Below are 16268 nucleotides of genomic sequence, written 5' to 3'. Positions count from 1 at the left end.
GATATAATTAATTAGGTTTATAATTGGAGTCAGCTTGTGACGGCAGCCCTACGCGCGGACCTAGCATTGAACGAAACTGGCCTGTCATTAATCTTGTTTCCAAACATCCGTTTAATGGAGTGTGCAGCGCAGGACGCACGGGCGCGGCTGCATTCACATAGATCGTACCTGATTTAAATAGTCCTATGCGACAGCTTACACGCGTGATTTGATGTTCATATTGTATTCATTGAGAATTCGAAATTGTTGAATTGCAAAATCTTAAAATGTAAAGTTTTTCTATGTAAGCTACGGCATGTTCAACTAAAAGTAGGTAGGCAGCGGCTTGGCTCTGCTCCTGGCATTGCTGAAGTCGATGGGCGACGGTAACCACTCACCATCAGGTGGGCCGTATGCTCGTCTGCTTACAAGGGCAATAAAAAAATAATAATAATATTCTACTCAAATTGATTTAATACAATTTATGCACTACAAATAGAATTTTCTTCGGTTTTCCCGAGTCGAGTGGCTAATAAATAAATTAAAAAGAAATAACTGGGAACTAATCAAGCACGGTCATCCGGCTCCCAATCAAGATTCTGTGTTATGGGTATCAGAGACTGAAAGAAATACTTATATAGGTAATAAACATATACATACATAATAATATATCAAATAAACACCCAGTAAAAGAGAATAAACGTAATGGATCTGTTTTTCTAAGCAAATCAGACGGTAGTGAACACCGTATATACAAATGTCGATGAATGACATCTTAGTCGTCTGTGTCCGTGACCAAAAAAACTGGAAGGTATTCGAAATGTCGGATTTGATGAGATGAAAATAATAAACAGCAGATAAAACCTTAAAGGTAGTTTTAATAATGTCATAAAAACTTTAAAAAAGAATCTTTAATTTGATAATAATGGTAATTAAACTTTTTTCGCTTTTATTGCAATACATAATCTACAAGTTCGGCACTGTCAATCAAATTTTACAAGCTTAGAAACGAATTTACTGCACTGTAATGGAAAACTGTTGACATTATGACGGCACCTTCTCTTTTCATGATCATCAATCGCCTGTCTTCTGTAACACGGCACTGATTGCAGTTACCGTCGCCTTGTAAACTATAGCATTCATACTTTTATATACTACTAGCTGATCCGGCAGACTTCGTAGTCCCTCAATCGATAAAAAAGACGTAAGCTTTTGTATAAAATAAACTTAAAAAAAACAAAAAGAATCCGTCCGACCGGGACACATCAAAAGAAAAACAAAATTGTTTGTTTTTATATAATTCCGATCATTTTCATATTTTTTCACCTTTTGAACCCTCTCTGGACCTCCGCGAATAATTCAAGACCAGAATTAGCCAAATCGGTCCAGCCGTTCGCGAGTTTTAGCGAGACTAACGAACAGCAATTCATTTTTTATTTATATAGATAGATAGATATAGATTTAAGTAGATTGTTCATAGACAGGGGGTCTGAGTGACAAATAATAGAACAGACTACCTTCTAGGGTTTTTGGATCTCAAAAACATGTCCCTTACGTCGTTTCGTCGATCATACTATTCACAGGTTAAGCAACATGGCGTTCCGCATCATGCCTCAGATAGTCACGGCGGGCGCATCACCTATTCGAATTGTTGCATCCATTTCTTATGAATGTGTATGCTAATTTAGTGAATGCCGTGGTCTAGTTGTGATATGATATAGTCGAGATGATGTTGAAATTAATTTGGTTATTTCTTCATTCTTCATTTTTTGTACTATTCTGTAATTGTTCAGATAAATATTATTGTAGGCCAGAGAAGACTTCAATAATGGTTTATTCGAATCAATAAGAATCTATCATGTAGATGGTTTGTTGTAACAGAAGATTGTTGTTTTGTTTCTTGTTAGAATTTGATTTACAGTTTTGTGCTTGTAAATTCAAAGGGTGTTAATTAATTACCGAATCTTATTCTTCTACCGGCCTTTATTTCACATTATGTGGGACCGGCGCGGTATTGACTCTGACTATACTACGTATGAATTTGGCATGAGATTTACGATTGGCCGCCAGCCTGACGTGAACCTTCCTTGTATTGTTTCTCTATATTATTTTATACATGGCAACGTGCCTGCCATAGGGAGGGACCTTTTCTCTTACTTTTATTTCATCCGTTTTTTGTTCACTGATTTGCATTTTATTGTTTGCATTATATGTATGAAGTGTTTCGAAACGCGAATTGAAATTAACTTTTACCGATGATGTTTTCGTCCTTAATCATTTCCAATAGTAATAACTTCACTTGTAAAAGCGATTATAGAAATATGAAGAGTGTGATTAAGGTATGTGTTTCCGTTGTTACAGCTGGTGGTGAACCTGGCCCTCGTAATATACCATGCGCTGGACTACACACACGCGGAGGACGAGGAGAGGCTCATCTCGCCCGACCTCGAGGGGCTCATCACCGAGATGACGTCATGTGATCTAGTTGGTGAGTTGGAAATTTTGCTATCGACGTTGGAGCCAAGATGTACTTTTTTTTTACATATTGCGTTGATGGTTGAACGAGCTCACGGTCCTCGTGGTGTTAAGTGACCGGAGCTTATAGATGTCATATATAATCGGAATGTTAATTGTATTATATAATAGCTGTCGATTTAGAACGCTTAATTTCTTCACGTCAGAAACGGATATGATGGTTAGAAACTGTATAAACTAAAAATAACATTCCCTTATTTTTTGGAGGGGTAATTTTCTAATAGAAACGTTACTTAAATCAAGTGAATAATACGAAGTTGTGTATCGATTTAATAAACATACACAGATAAGTAGGTAGGTCAACAAACATCTAATTAAAAAACCGATATAAATTAATGTAAAAATACGATATATATATTTAATAATAATTTAAACATACATTTCCCACATATACAAATATTACTTAACATACAAATATGTGATAACTCGCCCACTTGTGCTGTTAAAATTGGAAATGCTTCCGGGCCCCCAGTAATCTTCGTTCGAAAAATAAAAAAGGTAATTTATTTTAGTAAGAATTTAATAATTTTGTATTTTTGTTGTTTCTCTCTGTGTTCTATACCTTATGTTCCATGGAGTGCTCTAGTTAATAATGGTTTGATATGATTTCGTTCGCCCCCGGAGTTAGAGTTCATCCATAGCACAAGGTAAGACTGCGCTCATCCAGAATGCGTTTTCCAATTAATTTTTTTTTGCCACATACTATCTGGCTATCGAATGGCCTCTCGTAAACCATATTTCTCGGGCGCTATGTCCTAACTAAGCGATAGGCAGAGTCTCAGCTTTGTCGCAGGTAATACTGGTATCAAAGAGCATCGATAACGAATCACCGACAGGCACGTCGTACTCTAATATGGCCTCGAAAGTAAATTAAAAAAAAAACATCTACAATTAATAGTAGTCATCTTCATATAGATGAAGATGAACTTTTCTTTTTGTATATTTTGATTTGTTTTCATCAATTAAAATTACATAACGTTTATGATGCACTGACTGCTTGGAGAGATACCTTGCTTAATAAACGAGGAGTTATGCGTAATTTTTATGTTATAACTGACTATTAATTTATTTCATTGAACTTTTGCATTGATTGGTCGATTGCGTTTATTCACCAGCATGTCGTTTCTAATGCTAATTGGTTATTAAAGTCGACATAAATAATAATTACTCAAGCAATATTCAACTTTAATACTACAGGTATAAATATTTTATTATTATTGTTGTCTGCAAAAAAAATATGTTTGCTATGTTTTATTTGAGTCACGCTCACTCAATTCGAGTCAATTGAGTTATTTCTTGGAGTGCAATTCAGTTCTCTCCAGTAGCCGAACTTTCACCCTGTTGACCTTTCCCAGGGTCACGATGTACCGATACAGCAAGAACCGCTCTAAGGGAAATTGTCGTAAGCACTGTTCGATTTGTTGGGGACTAATAGATTTGAAATTCAGATGCACGACTGTATTTCTTTTGAGAATGGATACCATAAAACGAGATGTACTACTCATTCTTGCTATAAATATTGTCGCAACGAAAATATTGTGTTTTTTTTCTTACAAAATATATTTAGCACTAGCTGAGTCCCGCGATCTTACCCGCGGTTATTGTCGTACCGCAGGGTGAAGATAGTCTAAAAAAAGTAACCTAAGTTACTCTTTATATTATCAGCTACATATCAGTGAAAGTCCCGTCAAAATCGGTCAAGCCATTTCAGAGATTAGCCGGAACAAACAGACAGACAGACAGATTATTTTCTTTTCTTAAACGTTACATGACTTAATTTTTAAATGTGTTTAAATTTGCCGCTGCGTGTGTGTCATGGTGATTAAGTTGCTTATGAATAATTTGATAGCTACAGCAGTGTACTATTATTATTGTATTCAAACGCAACCCACACACACGGATACAACTCACTGAGTTTTGTCGCCGGATCTTCTCAGCGTGTGGCGATTCCGGTCCGGTGGTAGATTCAGCGAAGTATTTACTGCTCTTGCCAAGGCAGATGTTGGCAAAGACTCTTTTGGACTGAGCCTCGTCAGCTCCCCTACACACCTGGTGGATCCAGAACGGTTCCGACCAACCGTAATATTATTTGTAACCCAAATAGTACCTTTAATTTATCTCAACCCTTTTCTTGTAGTAGGAGTATTGCCATTTTTAGTAAATCTCCTCTTTCACGAGATGATTTCTCACAAGAAACCCAAAAGCAATTCCATCGAACCGAAATGTTATTTAAACTGAATAAAGCACGCATGAATTTCTATTACTGACAATTTGTTTTGGATAAACGTAGAATGTTCGTGAGGAGATTGAAATTTGTCGTTCGGTGTCGATCTCTTGCTGAGAGTGGTATTGCCAACTAAGTTTTTTAATTTGCTTAAAAGTTTTGCCTCATTTTCTAAATTTTGCGGTGGGTTTTTTTTATTTTTTGCCATAATAAGTGTAGCCGTATAAGAATAGTATAAGTAGTCCGCATTTATCCATGTTGAGCTTTGATTAGCACAAGTTTATGATGTTCTCTTCTCTTCTTTTACAATCTGCAAGCTCCGACTGATCAAGTTGCTGCGTAAGCTTACTTAAATCCCCCTAAATAGCTCTGTGACGTGTGATGTCATTAGGGGCCAAAGTAAACTGCAAGTGAGTTATTGATTTACTTTTAATGCGACCAATTCTTGTAAATATAGACTTAATAAACTTCGAGTATTTAGCAAACGATCAGATTTTGTACGTAGATTAGATATTTTTTTTAAGTATTATATCTAGTTAAGAATTTTCCCCTAAAAAAGATCGTGATCATAATGTGATTACATACTACTCTATAAAAAACGGTTTACCTGCTTTTAACAACTGAGACTTTACTTGTACACGGCCAACTAAAACCACAAAATTGTTTTGAATAATACTAATATTTTTATAGTCGCAGAAGCATTTAACGTCTTTTGAGTCCTTTGAGTGATCTTCATTCTTCATTCACAAAATTCGTATTCCATGTGGGAATGGCACTATTACAAATTACCCGAAATTTAAGGAAATTCTCTACAATCAATCCAACTTGGAGTTTGATGGTGGTCGTGCGTGCGAACGCTCTCTGTGTACACTAAGTTCACCGTTAGGAATCATGTGACGAAACTGAACGGTCATCGTTCACTGTCCGCAGGTCGTGTTGTGATTTTAACGAATCTTTCCTCACTAGATCGCGTTTTGATCTTATAGTAAGTAAATAATTGTATAAGACATATACTCAAACTCGATTCATACAATTCTACTTTTTTATGATTGATGCTTTACTGGTGGCCCGGTGGCCTTTCCAGGTTCACCAGGACAGGTGGACGAGCAAAGGCTCAGCCAAGAGGGGTGGGATTAGCTAACAGCTGCCCGAGCGCCTCCAAATGAGACTTAAACAACTCGAGAGCAGCTGCTTCACGGAGGAATCTACTACCGAATCGGAACCGCGACCCGCTGAGAAGATTCGGCGAGAAACTCTGCAAGCTGATGCATGGGTTAGGCTGCACGTCGAACTCTTTGTCGAATTCGACGAGTGTGGTTACTGGCAATTCTACTACAGAAGAGTCACAGATACCAAAAGGCTCCTAACCAAACGCTAGGCGCTCCTAACCTAAGCCTAGACGTTCATTTCAAACACTAAGCTGTATTGTAAGTTATAAGTTATGACTGTATTTCGGTATCAAGTTGGTTGCTATTCAATGTAATTTTTTCGCCTCGAACATTATGGTAATCTTAATGTCCTTTATGTGCTCTTGTTTCGAAACTATTAAATGAGGGCTTACGTGAAACTGTTTTGCATAGAATTTGGAACATTTGAAAACATTACAAAACCATTTTGAGCTGATATGGGATACGGACGTGGGTAAAGCAATATTTTAGTTCTTCTAGAAATTCCTGTCCGTTGTTGTTAAAATTATTTAAATTTCATTGATATGGTGAAGATTAAATTTAGGACTATTAATTTGTTTGTCGCTTTGGCTAAATTAAAACGGCAGAGGTTATATACATATTAATTTTAATATTTTTTTGTAAGTTATTAAAATTATTTCATGTAGAATAAGTTCCAAATCTTATAATTATTTTTAGGCCGCGCATGCAATTACTTAATCTGAATGCAATCCAGTTTTTCCGTAATTGTTAATATTAATAATTTTCTGAGAAACAGTCCAAATTTTGTAATTACGTTCTGGTCGTGTATGTAATCAGTTGTACAAATGAGATCCAGTTACACCGTTATTAAATTGGGCAGTAAAAAAAGGAATGTCATTTTGATGTAGTACGTAACAATCATCAAAATCGAATGGTTGCATCGAATGGCAACTTGTTTTCACCAAATATGCATTATACTGCATTCACTTTATGCACAAGACACGTTGTTTGTTGTATATGTGGATGTCCTTATAGTTTTTTTTAATATTTTTTCAAAAGTAATGAAAACATTCTAAAAACAATATTGTGATACAAAATAATCCGTGCTTCCATCTCTTTCATCAACCTTCGGAAGTCTCATGAGGACACTCAATCTAAATTATCTTGTCACTTTCCATAGTTTTACTGTTGCAAGTGTTTCATTCGACCCGATGTCTCGATTCATAATCGAATCATAATTTCTTCGTCTCAACAATTACAGCTTCCGAGAGCTCACGACGGTGAACGTGCAGATTTATTACGTTTTAATAGTTGTGTGCACCGGAAAACGCGCCGTTTCGTATTCAATCTCGTTTTATGCCAATCAAAATATACACCTGCATTCGCCTGTTGCTCAAGCAGGTTTGTAAGGGAGCAGCCGTGTACGGAAACTGGAACGCGTCGAGTGCCGTGATCGACGTAAACCCGATTGTGACTATCGAATCATGAATCGATTTAAAATCGATTCTATCGACGGGTGAATCGGGAGTTTTTCGGACGTTTCCCATCACGATGTTCATGGGCATTCCGTGACCTGTAACTGTTGATTTAGTTTCAAGTGGGCGATCGAGTATAATATCGAGAGTATTGATTGGATCGAGAGAGGTTAATATCGGTCAGTCGGTCGCGCTCGACAGGTGAACGCGTGGTGTACACAATGAACGACGTGCCGGGTGCGATTGTTCTCGTTTTACGTTCGTTATTGTCGATACATTCCGCCGATGACAATATCGATTAAAGGATCTGACGGTTTTTCATCGATTGGGTTTTTATCAAATCGTCCGAACTTTCTGGAAAGATTTTCGACATATAATCGATTTAGTAACGATTATCCTAAATTAAGCACATTATTTCGAAAAAATATTAATATATTAAATTCTCTTGTAGTCGTGTCGACCTCTCTACTTAGTCTAGTCCGTCTAATTACAGCTCACAAACCGTGAAGGCGGGAATGAAATTCTACTATCGCCTCTCATTGAAGAAAGCTTATATTTATGACATACATATACGCACGTTTGTTTTGTCAGTAAATTCTTCCCACGGCATGAATAGTTTAGTTCATTGTGAATAAAATTTTAATGGTTTTGATTTAACTACAAATTGGATATTTGTTTCGGCATCAAAATGTCATTCGTCTATCGTTTTATTTTTAGTTAAATTGTAATAGCCCAAACGCCTTATTATAGAACTTATATTTTCATTAATAACTTACATCAGATAAATTGCTAATATATTACTTAACCCAATGATAAAGATGCAATTGTAAATTCCCTAATTTTATCCTTTATTCCGCACTTGAAGTTTGATATCGTGTCTCTTAGAAACCACATGTAACACTTTTTGCTGTTCACATTCAAATATTACGTCGTCGGTCAATGTTCTTTCATTCAACAGGTAATGTTTATGTAAAAGCAAATGTTTAATTCATTCGGTTTGTCTCAATGGAATTGATATACAGCTCTCTTGTTTGTTTGGGATTAAATTATTGAAAGTAACATAGGATAGATGCGTATTTTATTTAATTAAATCTAGTTTATTTAAATTATTCACATAACACCTTAAATTTATTTAAAGAAAGGTTTAAATTGTCCAAAATATTCATGTCGGTGGGCATGGGTGGGGTTATATTTTATTTAAAAAATCACACACATTACTAGTGGTAGTCTGCGTTCTAACAATTCACTACCGTCCAAAAATTCATCAAATACGCTAGTAACTTAATTATAAAACACTAAATTGTAACGGCTACTGTTTAATTCGAATTCTCATGAATAATGCACACCTAGTAAATATCTATGCCTAATTACGTAATATGAATAATATCTTATTCATCATTGCAATTGTGAAAGATTTGTTTGTTAGCAATGCAACAGCAACAGTTCATTATTTTATGCTATGCTAATTGAGTAGTCTGTTGATTTCCAATTTACGATCAGTACCCGGTTATATTACGAGTAAATAAATTTTGTAATGTTGAACTTGTGGAGTTTTATCAGTAGTCGCTTGGATGTGCCTCTGCTCCTGCCGATATCTTCTGTCTGTCTTCACAAAAACTTCTATTCCTGAGCTCTACCGAGCAAGTCAAACTCTATGGTACTTCGGCGTTATTCTGATCATCATCGTCATTTTCATCGTCATCGATCATCATCGTTATTTTGATTTTCGAAATGAAGATATTACTCCGATAAATCCTATCGTAACGGACTGAAGTTTATCTGAAGTTATTTTGTTCAAAATTTAAGAAGTTTTTTTGGTGCATGAATCACGATGCTAATTTTTTTTTGCATAATACAATAAAAACATGTCAATAACATTTGTAGAAAGTTTTCACATTTCATGACTTTCCGGGATATTTTGGTGAAGCTGCAAGTTAAACGAATAGAATGATCATGAAACGTGCGAAGCTTAATAATAATCCTTTAAATAATACCTACTGTGTATGGGTATTAATTATAATAATGCAGATACCCCTGATTAATAATAAGATACTCTAGACAGTTTTCAATAATTCGTAAATATGAAAATACGTTATAAAAGAAACACAAGTCGACCGTCGCATTTACACGATAATAGCTTAATTTTTTTTTATTTATCATAATGGAAAACGAGCTTATTACTTACTCATTTGATATTAAATATGTACAAAAGCCCATATGTACCACATTGTAAACACAATTGTACATGCTGACACATATAGTACTAACAAAATTTGAAAGCGAAAGTGAGTTTGTGTTTATAAGCTAATATATTGGATATTTCATCCTCAAAACCGGAAAACATGAGTGTTTCTACAGGCAGGCTCATAACCAACAAACGAATAACAATTTTCGCAACATAATATTTACATAATGGACGTACATATTCTGATTATTGTCCAAGGTACTTAGTTCTCCGCCTATGCGATGTTCAGTGCTTGTCCAGACGACGCCTCCTTGAGAAATAATGAGGTTAACTTTCTCAGATGTTACGTTGATAGAACCTAACAATAATAATTGCATTCTTTTTTTTTTATTGCTTACATGGTTGGACGAGCTCACAGCTCACCTGATGTTAAGTGGTTACTGGAGCTCATAGACATCTACAACGTAATTGCGCCACCCACCTTGAGATATAAGTTCTAAGGTCTCAGTATAGTTACAACGGCTGCTCCACCCTTCAAACGCATTACTGCTTCACGGCAGAAATAGGCGGGATTGTGGTACCTACCCGTGTGGACTCACAAGAGGTCCTACCACCAGTAAATTTCTATCATAATATAATACTAGCATAATAAGTCTTTCAGAATTGTATTGTTGTATTTCAAAGTGTTTTTTTTACTGACGTTTATAGACCATTGACCATCATATATTGAAGGTGGTTCCTGAAATTCATAGACATTATAAAATGAATACAGCAAGATGATTGACCCACTTTCCAAACAGGAACACATGATTCCCTAGCGACAGAATGCCGGTTAATTCCCGCGCTGCCGCTGCAACGTCATAACACTGAACACACGCTAACAGACGGTGCATGTAACAAACATTCACTATACATCTAAACTTGAATTAAGCACTGCATTTCAATCGACAGTCATCAATCTAACTTCTTAGTCACCGTTCGTGGCGCATTCTTGCATAACCTTAAACTCCAGACCGTAGTTGTAGACGAATTATAATGAGTGTATTACGCTGTGATGTAAATGTCAATGATCCGTACACCTATACACGTAAAAGCTTGATATCAGAACTATCATTGAATTGATTTGAACATGTAAATTGTAATGTATGTAATGTAACTGTATTTAAACTGTAACTGTATTATGAGGTCTCGGAGCCGATATGATGATTAATCATAATTATAATCTAAACGCTGTCCGTAAATGGTGTTGCCCACTACAAATCTATTTTTTTTTATTGCTAGATGAGTGGACGAACTCACAGCCCACCCACCTGGTGTTAAGTGGTTACTGGAGCCCATAGACATCTACGACGTAAATGCGCCACCCACCTTGAGATATAAGTTCTAAGGTCTCAGTATAGTTACAAAGGCTGCCCCACCCTTCAAACCGAAACGCATTACTGCTTCACGGCAGAAATAGGCGGGGTGGTGGTACCCTACCCGCGCGGACTCACAAGAGGTCCTACCACCAGTTCACAAGAGGTCCTACCCACTTTTCAGCTGAATCCTCGCACCATTGCATAAAATGCTATCCTAGCCTTTAGATCCGAAGGAACGAGTTTTTCGCGGCCGAAATAAATGAAAATTTAGCACACAGCAAGAGGGAATCCAATATGTCTTACTCCTATTTATTCCGGGAATAACACGACATAAACAGTGAATATCCTGATTAAAATAAGCCTTCCGTATGTGTTTTGTCTCGTCGAAAATAGCAATCAAACGCGGTTAATTATCGATTCACGAACGTTTTCCCGAGAGAAGTCGACAAACAAAATAGAATTATCTGAACAATAACACTGTTTATTAACCTTTAACACATTCTGGCAATTAAAATGCACTGTTATACGTTCCCGTTTGCCTCCGTAGAACTTTCTGGAACGAAGCGACGACTAACCGATTTAGCCGGCGCGGTGGAATTACTATACGTGAAATATTCGTTGTGTCAAATTGTTATAGGTCGTAAATGTTTTATGGTCATTAAAAAACTAGGTAGTCAGAATTCTATGTGTGCGCTTACGTAGGTTTTGTTCCGTTTTTCCCATGTTAAGTGTTTAACCTTAAAGTATGTAAAGTTTCTTAGTGTGTGATTTTTTTTTTATTCATCCTTGACGGACCCTGTATAGGAGGTTTTTGCGAAATATTAACTTTAGTATCGTACATTGGCAAACGAAATATACGTCTGTTGACTTAGCTTCCAAAGCCAGGAAATAAATACACAGATTGCAATAGTTCACTTAATTCTGTACTACTTTATTTTTAACTTCACTTGTACAATCTTTAGATGTGTGCTCGCTACAGAATACATCGCTTTTTCTGACGTTTTTACCGCCCATCGATAATACACATAAATTAGTTACTACCGCCTTTTTTATTATGTCACGTCCCCACTACTACTGTTGCTCCCACCAACAGTGTTGCTATTTGGCAATTCCAATATTGTCTCAATTTTAATAAGTTTTGTTTTAATTATTTTACAACAAACCTTACACGTCTAACTTGATATTGAGGGGTAAATTGCCAACAATAGCAGACCAGTTTATGACCACAACGGTTGCAAGTGGTTATCGTCATCAATACAGAAAAAAATTCCAAACTTCTTGTGAAAATTACTGACGGACAGCTTGACTTTGAATGATAACTTCAGTGATGGGGTCGGATGCCTTGATACTACAATGTAAATACAATCTTTCAGGCCGAAGTCTCAACTGTTGTTTTTTATGTATATAATGTATTATTTTATTCACATCAAAATAAAGTTTAGCCCAATAAAACTATAACACAAACTGAGTTGCTCTATAAAGAGAAACAACATTTAAAACTATTGCTTCACCAGTTTTTATGTTGTTTATATTTCAATATTCAAAAATGTTTTTAATATTTCTAATGTTCCTTCTTCTAATGTTTCAATATTCAAATTACCATTTATGTCACCTGTATAACATATTTACCTCTTTTTAAGATTTATGTCATAAATCATATGAGTCGTCTATTATCAAAGGTGGCAATCTGTGCGTTTGGACAAAAAAATGTTATTGATATGTCAATACAGATTTATTTGAATATAATCGTCTCCTTCAAAGAATACGGTTCAAAACCTGCATTAAATAAAGGTTAATAGTTAACCTGTTATTTATCTAAGATGTCGTTCAGAAGAGTTTTGTGACTGCCAATGGAATACAAAGTCAATAATTCGTTTTTCTGATTTACCAATAATTGTCCAAAAGTCACATTGCCGGCTTTGATAATAGTCGACTCATATAGAGGTTACAAGTATTAAAAGCTTTTCTACTATTCAAACTGAACTACACGAATAGTTCACGGTAGATATGTGGAGAACAATCAAACTGTTGTAGGATCACAATCCTATCTATTGTAATTATTGTTAGATACATATTTATTATATTATATTATTCCGTATTGAAAATTCTAAATCGTACATTTAATATAAACAAAATACGATAATTATAATTAGGCGAAATAAGCTTACACTTTTATTAGTCATTTTATTAAATGTTGTTTAGCTTGTATGATTTCGTTTCCTGATGGAAATTGCTTTAATAAATCAAGCAAAGTGCTTCCGGAATACGAATGAAATTATGAATTGCGGGATCAATGTACATTAGAATGGATATTTTAAAACGAAATCGAGTTGTCCCGAACAAACTTATAAAGTGAGTAAGAATGAGCTCCCCTCCACGGTGTTTCCCGAGCGCTATGACATGTCCTTCTTCAAACGAGTCTTGTGGAGAGTTTTAAGCGGTAGGCAGCGGCTTGGCTCTGCCCCTGGTATTGTGAAGTCCATGGGCGACAGTAACCACTCACCATCAGGTGGGCCGTATGCTCGTCTGCCTACAAGGGCAATAAAAAAAAAAGAGTTATAAGTCTCAGTTCTATAGTACTACGGCTGCTCCACCCTTCCAACCAGAAAGAGTACAACTTCTTTGCGGAAGAAATAAGAATAATAAGAGTGGTGGTACTTACCCATACGACAAAAGACGTTATACTACAAGTAAATATGGAAACAAAAAAATTTACAGGTTTGGTTTTTAATACCCCATGATATTCCTTCACCGTGAAAGTCATTCGTGAACATTCCTTAAACATGTATTTCTTTACAAAAAATTAAAGATTTCTGTGGGTTTCATACTACGGCACAATCGCATCGTTCGATACGAATGCATCGGGCGTCTTATCCTTTAGGCTTTCACATTGACATAGTTTTAAGACGTTATAATGTTCACTTACAAAATAAAATGTACCTTTAGAATGTCTGGGTCTGGGCCTTTGATTATCTCTGTGTTTACTATTTGAACGGAACTGAGCCGTTCTAACTGTACAAATTTTAGACATAGATATCGCGTCTCAAAATGGGTGGCGGTATCCACGTGGGCTTCTTTGAAAAAACGGCTAGCCACGATAGCCCTTTTTGTTGCCGCTGCTAACTCCATATCCGGCCTAGGCGACGATGCAACGCAATGCCGCCATTGCCCAAAATATGTATAGATGTTTTACATAAAAAAAAGCTTAACTGCTATTTTCAAATTACTTGGAAAAAAAAAGAACTTTTTTTATTAGGTAAATTGCGTTTCTTAATTTATTACATTACTAGCACGTTATCAAGACGAAACCGCGTCCGAATTCTTAAACGTATTCCCGTTGGATGCATTTGAAATTCTCATTCAAAATGTATGGCCGTACAAAGTAAATTGAACAGATATTCACCTTTTACGAGGTGAGTGTACAATCAGATATCACTGATGTTACAACGTTTTATCGCTTCTTCTCCAATCACAGTTACGTTTTTGTAATCATTTCTATAGTCTTAGTAACGTTTCGATATGAAAATGTCAATGACTTTTTTATATTAAACTTTGAATGAATTAATTATGTGTATTGATTTTTTATACAGCTATAAACATTTTTTTGTGATTCAGTCCTAATAGATTGAAAAAAAAAAATATTGACTGACTTACTGTAGATTTTCTTCAATTTGAATATAGATGTAAGTTTTCAGACATACGTATATCCGAAATATTTTTGTGATACGACTTATTTTTACAAAGATTTGCAAGCACTTAACTAAAATGAAAGTGAAATATTATACTGATATTTCATGTAGGTATGCTTCATGTATGAAAGCGATTAATAGTCTCAATAACCATTATTCAGTTCTATTGTAATAAGTATTCCATAGATTGATATGAAGACAAAGGGTCAAAGTATCAGGGGTTTATGTCGCGACTGAGTCACAGAAGTTGGCAGTGAGGGCTCATAAATATTATGTTTCCCAATCATAGATTATACGGTCACAACTGACAGCCTGCAATGTTGCCAACTTTACCAAAGCGAAAGTTGGCTCTAATGTTATTGAACGAATGGGTTTTTTTTTAAAACCTTTGCACTTTTTCCATTTAGAATTCCAAATTTAAAATATGTGTTAAAATCATTTTATTATTACAAATAGTTTACTATATTTAAAGCATCTAAATTTCGCTAGGGATGATCTTCCTGCAGTTGCTCGTGGCTAAAAGTTTTAAAAGTAGTTAATTTATTGATTTTTTTTAAGTTCTAATGTCTCAAGTATAGTTGCAACGGCTGCCCCACCCTTCAAACCGAAACGCATTACTGCTTCACGGCAGAAATAGGCAGGGTGGTGGTACCTAGCGGACTCACAAGAGGTTCTACCACCATTGCCATTTAATTCTTAAATGTAAATCCTAATTCTTCTGTTAATACTGATTTCGGCTACTAATAGTAGATCCTATTGTGTGGGTGGATTGCTTATTTCTGTCGGAATGTAATCATGCATACAAGTAAATCTGACTGACTGATTTTTCACTAGTTTCTTTATGTCTCTCTAAAAACTCTTGTAATTTTCCCGTCACTCGTACTGCAATAGTAACACTGGCAACATCATGTCGGCGCCCAGCTGTCGTGTGAAGCGATTTGTGGTCAGAGATTTATTTGCCAACAGATTTTGGCGCCGGTCGCGATGTAACAATCGCCATATTTTAATTTATAATCTATGATTAATTGTATCAATACAAATATAAGCTTCAAAAATCTTTGTTGTTGCTTATATTATTTTAATTAGTGAAAAACATAATTAATCTATCTCCTTATTAAAGTCGATCATAAACTTCTGCATTGATACTATGTACCTACACAATCGTTACTATTTTAAGTATGAAAGTTCAATAGCTTTGTAGATTTTGCGTAACAAAAGATTCTTTTCAAATTTAATAGTTAAATTATACGAAGCAATACCTTTTACTACGGGCTATAACCTTGTTTAACAATATTACATATTAACATTACGTATTCATTTTACTGCAGTTGTTTTTGCGTAATATTCATTATTTAGGTCGGCCAAAAATGTTTTTTTGTTTAGTGGCAAAAAACTTGTGCTAAATAAAAAATATTAAGTTTTTGCGTACATTTTTGGCATTATATTTATTATGACGTTTCAAATACCTTAGAGTATTCGTAGTCACGGATGATAAGACGCTTAAAACCTTGTTACCACGTTGACTGCCATGTGGGATTTCTCTCTTCGATCTTCTTATTAAAAGGCCGAAATATCTAGTAGACTCTGAGAAAGACGAATCGGTAGGTGCTGAGAATGAATCTATTTCTAAGAGACATAAAATACTAAAACATTCATTAAAACAAAAGAACGTAAA

The 16268-nt window shown here is 35.4% G+C and overlaps 1 protein-coding gene across 10 annotated transcripts in view; it reads left to right on the top strand.

Moving 5' to 3' along the window:
• The window catches only part of spir (spire type actin nucleation factor), a 212838-nt gene that overhangs the window by 124658 nt on the left and 71912 nt on the right, over positions 1 to 16268 (top strand). For all 10 annotated transcript variants that reach the window (XM_089727154.1, XM_089727152.1, XM_089727151.1 and 7 more), the window contains exon 3: positions 2341 to 2467. In XM_089727154.1, the coding sequence (XP_089583280.1) occupies positions 2341 to 2467 (127 nt within the window). The remainder of the gene's footprint in view (positions 1 to 2340; positions 2468 to 16268) is intronic.

The sequence above is a fragment of the Bombyx mandarina genome, chromosome 04 (genome assembly GCF_030267445.1).
Source record: "Bombyx mandarina strain Sakado chromosome 04, ASM3026744v2".
Taxonomy (NCBI): Eukaryota; Metazoa; Arthropoda; class Insecta; order Lepidoptera; family Bombycidae; genus Bombyx; species Bombyx mandarina.
Note: the sequence above shows the minus strand (reverse complement) of the source record. Positions and strands in the feature narration are given on the sequence as shown.